The sequence below is a fragment of the Oncorhynchus tshawytscha genome, unplaced genomic scaffold, assembly GCF_018296145.1.
Source record: "Oncorhynchus tshawytscha isolate Ot180627B unplaced genomic scaffold, Otsh_v2.0 Un_contig_1859_pilon_pilon, whole genome shotgun sequence".
NCBI lineage: Eukaryota > Metazoa > Chordata > Actinopteri > Salmoniformes > Salmonidae > Oncorhynchus > Oncorhynchus tshawytscha.
The window spans coordinates 72128-84708 of NW_024609732.1; the positions used below are offsets into that span (position 1 = coordinate 72128).

The window sequence follows — 12581 nt, forward strand, 5'->3', positions numbered from 1 at the left end:
GAGTGCACTACTTTCGCCCAGGGCTCATAGGGAATAAGGGGCCATTGGGGACACAGACAACGATATTTGGAGGAAGCTTCTTTTCTGTTGTTGGAAGGGAAATCCTTCACTTTGACAAAGAGGACCAAAAGTCAAGGGTCGCGACCTTTACGTGACCTTCAGGATCCCATAACACTGACCAGGAAGTGTTTAATGCTCAACCCTTCACACTCGACAAGCAGCCTCCTCTGAGTAGGACGAAGTTACGCCCCCTTTAGACACTGACCTAAGATCAGTTTTGTGTTTGTCCTCGCCCAACAGTGAAGGGTGGAGGGTTTGAGGAACTGATCCTAGATCTCTCTTTCAGGGACACTCTGACTGAGCCGGTCTTTCTCACAACACTACAGAACCACAGAGGACAACCTACATTACCAAAATATTAAAATAAAATATAAACTAAACATTTATCGAAACAATTTCTTGGGCGTTTTACCAACCGTAGCGGTGCTTTGGAGAGAGGTCAACTTCCAACTCACTTAGTTAGATACACTAAAACTATGTGTATATTTGACAGAATATAATCAACAACATTTGTGTGGTTGCTATGGCGAGGCAGTGAACTAAACACGGGGTTAGTTAAGACTAGTAGAAGGTTTTTTGGCTGGTTTGTTGACATGACAGAATTCTCCTGTTCTCGTCACCTTGACCTTGAGAGAAGCCTGGGGTCAAACCTACCTCTTTCTCCGCCCAACACTCACCGTTGGGGGGGGGCACTGGTAATAGTGTCATTGTACAAGCCACGACCACAACCTCCTTTTTGAAACCTCTCCATCTCGTTAGGGTTGGAGGTATGTATCTCTCTTCACAGTCAAACACTTCATGTTCATAACACCTGGAACCGACAAAACAGAGCTCAGATTCATCAACAGCTCGTTGTATGTAGGTCTACCGGACCAAAGCAACAGAGGAGACAACAGAGATAGTATGAATTGAGTTGAAGGTAAAGATAACTGTCAAAATAACATTTCATTTCAGACCAATGTGGGAAGAACTTCAAACTTTTTTAAAGCAAAAAACACAAAAAGAAAAGAAAAGGACAAAAAAAATCCTCGGGATCCAAGATGGCCGACAAACGGCTGTTAGTTTCTATTTCAAATGAAGTCACTTGTGGTGCTTGAATACATTCAATGCCCAGCTAATCCTGTTGCTATACGTCTTTTTGATCCATTTATATAGAATTGCTAATAACACGGACAGAGGATGATGTCATGTTGTTACTCCCTTAACTGCCTGACTAACTGACTAACTGACTGACTGACTGACTGGCTGACAATGATCTACTTCTCCTTTCAGCCGTCGGGGAGCGGTGTGTGTGGTGTGTGTGTGTGTGTGTGTGTGTGCTGTGTGTGTGCAACAGCTACCAGTGAACAGGAAATGAAGAGAAGCTCGGCTGCTCGGCTCAGAGAGAGAGAGTAGGCCGGTTGCTTAGCAACAGGACCGTGGGGTGACCGCACAGCGCCTGCGCTAAATAAATACCGCCACAAAAGAAGAACGCAATCTGTTTTGTTTTGATGTTTTCACAGTACACACAGCCAGACGAACAACCCAACGCAGACAAAAAACACGTCTCTAGAGAGGAGAGATGGGAGGGAGGGAGAGAGGGAGGGAGGGAGAGGGAAAAAGTGGGGAGAGAGGGGAGGGAAGGGAGAGTGAGAAGGAGAGAGGGGGCAGGGAGTGAGAGAGGGAGGGAAAGAGTGGGAAGGGAGGGAGAGAGAAAGAGAGAGAGAGACAGAGAGAGAGAGAGAGAGAGAGAGAGACAGAGAGAGAGAGAGAGAGAGAGAGAGTGAGAGACAGAGAGAGAGAGAGACAGAGAGAGACAGAGAGAGAGAGAGAGAGACAGAGAGAGAGAGAGAGAGTGAGACAGAGAGAGAGAGAGACAGAGAGGGAGAGACAGAGAGACAGAGAGAGAGAGAGACAGAGAGAGATCTCAACCACATCTCAGACAGACAGAGGTGACAGCTCTCTACCTAGCTCTGATGGCTGTTACAGAAGTGGGTTGTGTGTGTGTTTATCTCCTTGTCTGCCTGTCTGTCTGTCTGCTTGTCTGTCTGTCTGTCTCTCAAAGGGACCTGCATGTGTAGAAATGCTACGATCACATGCCACACGCCATCACACACAACATGAATATAACGAGATGTGAAACCTGTCAGGCACAATCCAATAACCCAGGTATCCAAGAAGAACTAATACCGGAAAAATAAATAGAGATGTTCTACCCCTATATTGAAAAACAAATATTAAAAAGACTCTCCCCTGTTTGAGAGCTTGTAGTCAGTCTCCTGTCTCTCCTGTCTTGTTGTCAGTCTCCTGTCTTGTAGTCAGTGTCCCGTCTCTCCTGTCTTGTAGTCAGTCTCCAGTCTCTCCTGTCTTGTTGTCAGTCTCCTGTCTTGTAGTCAGTCTCCTGTCTCTCCTGTCTTGTAGTCGGTCTCCTGTCTTGTAGTCAGTCTCCTGTCTTGTAGTCAGTCTCCTGTCTTGTAGTCAGTCTCCTGTCTTGTAGTCAGTGTCCTGTCTCTCCTGTCTTGTAGTCAGTGTCCTGTCTCTCCTGTCTTGTAGTCAGTGTCCTGTCTCTCCTGTCTTGTAGTCAGTCTCCAGTCTCTCCTGTCTTGTAGTCAGTCTCCTGTCTTGTAGTCAGTGTCCTGTCTCTCCTGTCTTGTAGTCAGTGTCCCATCTCTCCTGTCTTGTAGTCAGTGTCCTGTCTCTCCTGTCTTGTAGTCAGTGTCCCGTCTCTCCTGTCTTGTAGTCAGTGTCCTGTCTCCCCTGTCTTGTAGTCAGTGTCCTGTCTCTCCTGTCTTGTAGTCAGTGTCCCGTCTCTCCTGTCTTGTAGTCAGTGTCCTGTCTCCCCTGTCTTGTAGTCAGTGTCCTGTCTCTCCTGTCTTGTAGTCAGTGTCCCGTCTCTCCTGTCTTGTAGTCAGTGTCCTGTCTCTCCTGTCTTGTAGTCAGTGTCCTGTCTCCTGTCCTGTCCCTGTCTCTTGTAGTCAGTGTCCTGTCTCTCCTGTCTTGTAGTCAGTGTCCTGTCTCTCCTGTCTTGTAGTCAGTGTCCTGTCTTGTAGTCAGTGTCCTGTCTCTCCTGTCTTGTAGTCAGTGTCCCTGTCTCCCCTGTCTTGTAGTCAGTGTCCTGTCTCTCCTGTCTTGTAGTCAGTGTGTCCTGTCTTGTCAGTGTCCTGTCTCTCCTGTCAGTGTCCTGTCTTGTAGTCAGTGTCCTGTCTCTCCTGTCTTGTAGTCAGTCTCCTGTCTCTCCTGTCTTGTAGTCAGTCTCCAGTCTCTCCTGTCTTGTAGTCAGTGTCCTGTCTCTCCTGTCTTGTAGTCAGTCTCCAGTCTCTCCTGTCTTGTAGTCAGTCTCCAGTCTCTCCTGTCTTGTAGTCAGTGTCCTGTCTCTCCTGTCTTGTAGTCAGTGTCCTGTCTCTCCTGTCTTGTAGTCAGTGTCCTGTCTCTCCTGTCTTGTAGTCAGTGTCCCGTCTCTCCTGTCTTGTAGTCAGTGTCCTGTCTCTCCTGTCTTGTAGTCAGTGTCCTGTCTCTCCTGTCTTGTAGTCAGTGTCCTGTCTCTCCTGTCTTGTAGTCAGTGTCCTGTCTCTCCTGTCTTGTAGTCAGTGTCCTGTCTCTCCTGTCTTGTAGTCAGTGTCCCGTCTCCCCTGTATGAACGGCCCAGTTGACACGCTGCTAAAGGGTTGGGGTTTAAATCACGGCCCAAAAGGTCAAAACCAAATTCACTTCCATTTCTTGAATGATATTTCACCACCAGACCGCGTTTACCATTAGAGGCCTTTTAAATACCGTGACAGTACACACACACACACACACACACACACACACACACATATACACACACACACACACACACACACACACACATAAATACACGACACAGAACTCTTCCTGTCCGTTCAAGCTTTACAAAACAAAATATGCCGACTGTCCGTCTGTCTGTCCAGTTCTCTCGTCTCAATAAAGTTTTCCCCACGCAGTTTTCGTTAGTCCCTCCAGTAAAAACTCCCCACTACATTTCCAGCTCTGCTATTGGTTGGGGAAGAACTCTTCCATCCAACCGTCACTTGAGTCCAAGTCCGCCCCTGTCCCGTCGGCCAATCCGAACCCTCCGCCCGACGGCGCCACCTGCCCGCCAACGTATCCATAAGATGACAGGTCCTGACTAGACGTCCTCTGGTAGCCCTGAGGCTGACCTCCGACCCCTACCCCTCCTTGTCCCACATACCCTCCTCCACCGCCAGGGCCCACCCCCATTGCCGGCCCCTGTCCAAAGGCCCCCATGTTGGGCACGCCCTGGCCCATCACCCCCTGTCCCGGCATGACCATGGGTCTGGGCTGGTTGGTCCTTGGCTGTCCTGGTCCAGCCATGTGAGGGGCAATCATGGGCCCGGCCATGCCGGCCGCAGGGTTCATAGCCCTGGGGTCCATGGGCTGGCCCTGACCCATAGCCTGGGGGTGGCCCTGTGGGTGCCCAGGGAAGTGTTGCTTGGCCAGGCGTGGGTGTGGAGGCTGTTGTCCGGGTCCAGGCTGCATGGAGCCGTAGCCCCCCTGGGCCGAGCCAAAGCCCACCATATCGCCTGTAGTCCTGCCTGGTCCTCCTACCCCTCCTGGCCCTCCCATCCCCTGGAGGGACTGCCCCTGCTGGGGTGGCCACCCTCCCATCCCTCCCTGTGGTCCTCCTCCTCCCGGTCCTCCTCCAATTCCCAGCATGCCCTGCAACCTCTGGGCCTGGGCTTTGGGCGGCCCCTTGAGGGGCTGCTGGGACATGGAGTTCATCATCATCCCCTGTGGTCCTCCGTATCCTCCTCCACCTCCTCCTCCCGCCTGCCTCTGGACCTGCACCGCTGGGTTGTGTCCTGGTGGAAGACCCATGGAGGCCTGGACGCTTTGGTTCTGGTGCTGCATAATTTGGCTCATGGAGGGGTTGAGGCTGTAGATGGACTGCTGCCCGGCTCCCTGCCCTCCGTAGGGGAGGCCCATGTCGGGTTGGGGACCCACCGAGCCCCCTGGGATGCCCTGGTTCATCTGGACCATCTGCTGGTTCTGTTGTTGTTGTTGTTGTTGTTGTTGGAGGAGGCGGGTGGCGCGGATGTTCTGGAGGGCCTGGCTCCTCACCGCCATCTCCTGGGGTGATCCTGGTGGGACAGAAAGGAAAGAGGAGAGGTTAGAGGGAGGAGAGAGAGGGGACAGGAGGGGAGGAGAGAGAGGACAGTAGGGGAGGAGAGAGAGGGGACAGGAGGGGAGGGAGAGAGAGGGGACAGGAGGGGGGAGGAGAGAGAGGGCAGGAGGGGAGGAGAGAGGGGACAGGAGGGGAGGAGAGAGAGGACAGGAGGGGAGGAGAGAGAGGGGACAGGTGGGGAGGAGAGAGAGGACAGGAGTGGAGGAGAGAGAGAGGACAGGAGGGGAGAGAGAGAGAAGACAGGAGGGGAGGAGAGAGAAGACAGGAGGGTAGGAGAGAGAGGACAGGAGGGGAGGAGAGGTGAGGACAGGAGGAGGGAGAGGAGGAGGGGGACAGGGGAGGAGGAGGACGAGAGAGGACAGGAGGGGAGAGAGAGGGGGACAGGGGGAGGAGGAGAGAGAGGACAGAGGGGACAGGAAGAGGAGAGGACAGAGGGGACAGGAAGGGAGAGAGAGGACAGGAAGAGAGAGAGAGGACAGGAAGAGAGAGTGGACAGGAGGGGAGGAGAGAGAGGGGACAGGAGGGGAGAGAGAGGACAGGAGGAGGGAGAGAGGTGTGTTAAAGACCAACAGAGTGGTCACTGAGGTTTCTGTGATCAATTTGTCCTTTTATTCATAGTTTGATTACTTCTTATAAGGTCACCAGTATTCCACGTGAAGTACATGATGTTGTTATCCAGAATGGAAAGACAAGCTCTCTCTCTCTCTCAGGGAGGAGCAGATCTCTCTCTCTCTCTCTCTCTATCTCTCTCTCTCTCTCTCTCTCTCTCTCTCTCTCTCTCTCTCTCTCTCTCTCTCTCTCTCTCTCTCTCTCTCTCTCTCTCTCTCTCTCTCTCTCTCTCTCTCAGGGAGGAGCAGATCTCTCTCTCTCTCAGATCTCTCTCTCTCTCTCTCTCTCTCTCTCTCAGGGAGGAGCAGATCTCTCTCTCTCTCTCTCTCTCTCTCTCTCTCTCTCTCTCTCTCTCTCTCAGGGAGGAACAGATCTCTCTCTCTCTCAGGGAGGAACAGATCTCTCTCTCTCTCTCTCTCTCTCTCTCTCTCTCTCAGGGAGGAGCAGATCTCTCTCTCTCTCTCTCTCTCTCTCTCTCTCTCTCTCTCTCTCAGGGAGGAGCAGATCTCTCTCTCTCTCTCTCAGGGAGGAACAGATCTCTCTCTCTCTCTCTCTCTCTCTCTCTCTCTCTCTCAGGGAGGAGCAGATCTCTCTCTCTCTCTCTCTCTCTCTCTCTCTCTCTCTCTCTCTCTCAGGGAGGAGCAGATCTCTCTCTCTCTCTCTCTCTCAGGGAGGAGCAGATCTATCTGTCTCTCTCTCTCTCTCTCAGGGAGGAGCAGATCTCTCTCTCTCTCTCTCTCTCTCTCTCTCTCTCTCTCTCTCTCAGGGAGGAGCAGATCTCTCTCTCTCTCTCTCTCTCTCTCTCTCTCTCTCAGGGAGGAGCAGATCTCTCTCTCTCTCTCTCTCTCTCTCTCTCTCTCAGGGAGGAGCAGATCTCTCTCTCTCTCTCAGGGAGGAGCAGATCTATCTGTCTCTCTCAGGGAGGAGCAGATCTATCTCTCTCTCTCTCTCTCTCTCTCTCAGGGAGGAGCAGATCTATCTCTCTCTCTCTCTCTCAGGGAGGAGCAGATCTCTCTCTCTCTCTCTCTCTCTCTCTCTCTCTCTCTCTCAGGGAGGAACAGATCTCTCTCTCTCTCTCAGGGAGGAGCAGATCTGTCTCTCTCTCTCTCTCTCTCTCTCTCTCTCTCTCTCTCTCTCTCTCTCAGGGAGGAGCAGATCTCTCTCTCTCTCTCTCTCTCTCTCTCTCTCTCTCTCTCAGGGAGGAGCAGATCTCTCTCTCTCTCTCTCTCTCTCTCTCTCTCTCTCTCTCTCTCTCTCTCAGGGAGGAGATCTATCTGTCTCTCTCTCTCTCTCTCTCTCTCTCAGGGAGGAGAGATCTCTCTCTCTCTCTCTCTCTCTCTCTCTCTCTCTCTCTCTCTCTCTCTCTCTCTCTCTCTCTCTCTCTCTCTCTCAGGGAGGAGCAGATCTCTCTCTCTCTCTCTCAGGGAGGAGCAGATCTATCTGTCTCTCTCTCTCTCTCAGGGAGGAGCAGATCTATCTGTCTCTCTCTCTCTCTCAGGGAGGAGCAGATCTCTCTCTCTCTCTCAGGGAGGAGCAGAAACTCTCTCTCTCTCTCTCTCAGGGAGGAACAGATCTCTCTCTCTCTCAGGGAGGAGCAGATCTGTGTCTCTCTCTCTCTCTCTCTCCGACAGCGTCGCCGGAACTCTGGGGGATCCGGGACCGGTTGCCAAGGTAACAGGCGGAGACAGAATATTTTTTCAGGAGGAAATTACCAAAGAGGAGTAGCGGAACGATATGAAACGCCTACGACGGGGGAGAGAGGAGAGAGACAGATACAGGGGGAGAGAGCGAATATGCAGAGGAGAATCTGATTGGTCAGAGATGATATCATCTTCAACAGTGTGTGTGACAAGGTTTATGAGCACGTGTGAATGTGTTCCAATGCATGTGGGTATGTCAAGGTGTGTGTTGCACCCTTTATACTGGTTGACCTGTGGGTAGTTGGGGGTATATAATATATTACCTTTATACTGGTTGACCTGTGGGTATATATTACCTTTATACTGGGGGGTATATAATATATTACCTTTATACTGGTTGACCTGTGGGTAGGGGGGTATATAATATATTACCTTTATACTGGTTGACCTGTGGGTAGGGGGGTATATAATATATTACCTTTATACTGGTTGACCTGTGGGTAGGGGGGTATATAATATATTACCTTGATACTGGTTGACCTGTGGGTAGGGGGGGGTATATAATATATTACCTTGATACTGGTTGACCTGTGGGTAGGGGGGTATATAATATATTACCTTGATACTGGTTGACCTGTGGGTAGGGGGTATATAATATATTACCTTGATACTGGTTGACCTGTGGGTAGGGGGGATATAATATATGACCTTGATACTGGTTGACCTGTGGGTAGGGGGGTATATAATATATTACCTTGATACTGGTTGACCTGTGGGTACCTTGATACTGGTTGTGGGGGTATATAATATATTACCTTGATACTGGTTGACCTGTGGGTAGGGGGGTATATAATATATTACCTTGATACTGGTTGACCTGTGGGTAGGGGGGTATATAATATATTACCTTGATACTGGTTGACCTGTGGGTAGGGGGTATATAATATATTACCTTGATACTGGTTGACCTGTGGGTAGGGGGTATATAATATATTACCTTGATACTGGTTGACCTGTGGGTAGGGGGGTATATAATATATTACCTTGATACTGGTTGACCTGTGGGTAGGGGGGGGGGTATATAATATATTACCTTGATACTGGTTGACCTGTGGGTAGGGTAGGGGGGTATATAATATATTACCTTGATACTGGTTGACCTGTGGGTAGGGGGGGGTATATAATATATTACCTTGATACTGGTTGACCTGTGGGTAGGGTGTGGGGGGGTATATAATATATTACCTTGATACTGGTTGACCTGTGGGTAGGGGGGTATATAATATATTACCTTGATACTGGTTGACCTGTGGGTAGGGTGGGGGGTATATAATATATTACCTTGATACTGGTTGACCTGTGGGTAGGGGGGTATATAATATATTACCTTGATACTGGTTGACCTGTGGGTAGGGTGGGGGGTATATAATATATTACCTTGATACTGGTTGACCTGTGGGTAGGGGGGGGTATATAATATATTACCTTGATACTGGTTGACCTGTGGGTAGGGGGGTATATAATATATTACCTTGATACTGGTTGACCTGTGGGTAGGGGGGTATATAATATATTACCTTGATACTGGTTGACCTGTGGGTAGGGGGGTATATAATATATTATCTTGATACTGGTTGACCTGTGGGTACCTTGATACTGGGGGGGTATATAATATATTACCTTGATACTGGTTGACCTGTGGGTAGGGGGGTATATAAAATATTACCTTGATACTGGTTGACCTGTGGGTACCTGTGGGGGGGTATATAATATATTACCTTGATACTGGTTGACCTGTGGGTAGGGGGGGGGCATATAATATATTACCCTGATACTGGTTGACCTGTGGGTACTGGTTGGGGGGTATATAATATATTACCTTGATACTGGTTGACCTGTGGGTAGGGGGGGTATATAATATATTACCTTGATACTGGTTGACCTGTGGGTAGGGGGGGGTATATAATATATTACCTTGATACTGGTTGACCTGTGGGTAGGGGTTTCTCTGACCCTGGACCATCTGTCTGGGGAGATGCTGCTGCTGCTGCTGGAGCTACACAAATGACCACAGAAGAAGAACAGACAACCACATCACTTCCTGTTCCCATGACATTATTTCCCGCTGTCCCACTGGAAAGGTCAAATAAAGGCCAATTCAGCCAAAAAGTACCGGCTACAGTCACCGGGGACGACCATGAAACAGCAGTACCGGCTACAGTCACCGGGGACGACCATGAAATAGCAGTACCGGCTACAGTCACCGGGGACGACCATGAAACAGCAGTACAATATGACTGACAATCTGCCTGAACTTTCACATTAACAGTTTTCACACCAAATGTTGATCTCTGTTTGTTGACAAACCAACTGTACCAACCTGTTATAAATAGATAGTCTGGAGTGTGAATAATGTCAGTCAATTTACAATGTTCATTTAGTAGTTAATAATCCGTATATATAACTATAGTCTGTAGTGTTAGTAATCAGTATATATAACTATAGTCTGTCAGGTTAATAATCAGTATATATATCTATAGTCTATAGTGTTAGTAATCTGTATATATATCTATAGTCTGTAGTGTTAGTAATCAGTATATATATCTGTAGTGTTAGTAATCAGTATATATAACTATAGTCTGTAGTTAGTAATCAGTATATATAACTATAGTCTGTAGTGTTAGTAATCAGTATATATAACTACAGTCTATAGTGTTAGTAATCAGTATATATATCTATAGTCTATAGTGTTAGTAATCAGTATATATATCTATAGTCTATAGTGTTAGTAATCAGTATATATATATCTATAGTGTTAGTAATCAGTATATATATCTATAGTCTGTAGTTAGTAATCAGTATATATATCTATAGTCTGTAGTGTTAGTAATCAGTATATATATCTATAGTCTATAGTGTTAGTAATCAGTATATATATCTATAGTCTATAGTGTTAGTAATCAGTATATATATCTATAGTCTGTAGTGTTAGTAATCAGTATATATATCTATAGTCTATAGTGTTAGTAATCAGTATATATATCTATAGTCTATAGTGTTAGTAATCAGTATATATATATCTATAGTGTTAGTAATCAGTATATATATCTATAGTCTGTAGTTAGTAATCAGTATATATATCTATAGTCTGTAGTGTTAGTAATCAGTATATATATCTATAGTCTATAGTGTTAGTAATCAGTATATATATCTATAGTCTATAGTGTTAGTAATCAGTATATATATCTATAGTCTGTAGTGTTAGTAATCAGTATATATATCTATAGTCTGTAGTGTTAGTAATCAGTATATATATCTATAGTCTGTAGTGTTAGTAATCAGTATATATATCTATAGTCTGTAGTGTTAGTAATCAGTATATATATCTATAGTCTATAGTGTTAGTAATCAGTATATATATCTATAGTCTGTAGTGTTAGTAATCAGTATATATATCTAGAGTGTATAGTGTTAGTAATCAGTATATATATCTATAGTCTGTAGTGTTAGTAATCAGTATACAGTGCCTTGCGAAAGTATTCGGCCCCCTTGAACTTTGCGACCTTTTGCCACATTTCAGGCTTCAAACATAAAGATATAAAACTGTATTTTTTTGTGAAGAATCAACAACAAGTGGGACACAATCATGAAGTGGAACAACATTTATTGGATATTTCAAACTTTTTTAACAAATCAAAAACTGAAAAATTGGGCGTGCAAAATTATTCAGCCCCTTTACTTTCAGTGCAGCAAACTCTCTCCAGAAGTTCAGTGAGGATCTCTGAATGATCCAATGTTGACCTAAATGACTAATGATGATAAATACAATCCACCTGTGTGTAATCAAGTCTCCGTATAAATGCACCTGCACTGTGATAGTCTCAGAGGTACGTTAAAAGCGCAGAGAGCATCATGAAGAACAAGGAACACACCAGGCAGGTCCGAGATACTGTTGTGAAGAAGTTTAAAGCCGGATTTGGATGCAAAAAGATTTCCCAAGCTTTAAACATCGAAAGGAGCACTGTGCAAGCGATAATATTGAAATGGAAGGAGTATCAGACCACTGCAAATCTACCAAGACCTGGCCGTCCTTCTAAACTTTCAGCTCATACAAGGAGAAGACTGATCAGAGATGCAGCCAAGAGGCCCATGATCACTCTGGATGAACTGCAGAGATCTACAGATGAGGTGGGACACTCTGTCCATAGGACAACAATCAGTCGTATATTGCACAAATCTGGCCTTTATGGAAGAGTGGCAAGAAGAAAGCCATTTCTTAAAGATATCCATAAAAAGTGTTGTTTAAAGTTTGCCACAAGCCACCTGGGAGACACACCAAACATGTGGAAGAAGGTGCTCTGGTCAGATGAAACCAAAATTGAACTTTTTGGCAACAATGCAAAACGTTATGTTTGGCGTAAAAGCAACACAGCTCATCACCCTGAACACACCATCCCCACTGTCAAACATGGTAGTGGCAGCATCATGGTTTGGGCCTGCTTTTCTTCAGCAGGGACAGGGAAGATGGTTAAAATTGATGGGAAGATGGATGGAGCCAAATACAGGACCATTCTGGAAGAAAACCTGATGGAGTCTGCAAAAGACCTGAGACTGGGACGGAGATTTGTCTTCCAACAAGACAATGATCCAAAACATAAAGCAAAATCCACAATGGAATGGTTCAAAATAAACATATCCAGGTGTTAGAATGGCCAAGTCAAAGTCCAGACCTGAATCCAATCGAGAATCTGTGGAAAGAACTGAAAACTGCTGTTCACAAATGCTCTCCATCCAACCTCACTGAGCTCGAGCAGTTTTGCAAGGAGGAATGAGAAAAAATTTCAGTCTCTCGATGTGCAAAACTGATAGAGACATACCCCAAGCGACTTACAGCTGTAATCGCAGCAAAAGGTGGCGCTACAAAGTATTAACTTAAGGGGGCTGAATCATTTTGCACGCCCAATTTTTCAGTTTTTGATTTGTTAAAAAAGTTTGAAATATCCAATAAATGTCGTTCCACTTCATGATTGTGTCCCACTTGTTGTTGATTCTTCACAAAAAAATACAGTTTTATATCTTTATGTTTGAAGCCTGAAATGTGGCAAAAGGTCGCAAAGTTCAAGGGGGCC

General features: G+C 46.7%; 1 protein-coding gene across 2 annotated transcripts in view; it reads right to left on the reverse strand.

The window, feature by feature from the left end:
• Positions 1 to 3431: 3431 nt before the first annotated feature.
• maml3 (mastermind-like transcriptional coactivator 3) overlaps positions 3432 to 12581 on the reverse strand; it is a 242728-nt gene continuing 233578 nt past the window's right edge. For both annotated transcript variants that reach the window (XM_042317349.1, XM_042317348.1), the window contains 2 exons: positions 9427 to 9508; positions 3432 to 5159 (listed from right to left, as the gene is read on the reverse strand). In XM_042317349.1, the coding sequence (XP_042173283.1) occupies positions 4051 to 5159; positions 9427 to 9508 (1191 nt within the window). In that variant the 3' untranslated portion in view covers positions 3432 to 4050. The remainder of the gene's footprint in view (positions 5160 to 9426; positions 9509 to 12581) is intronic.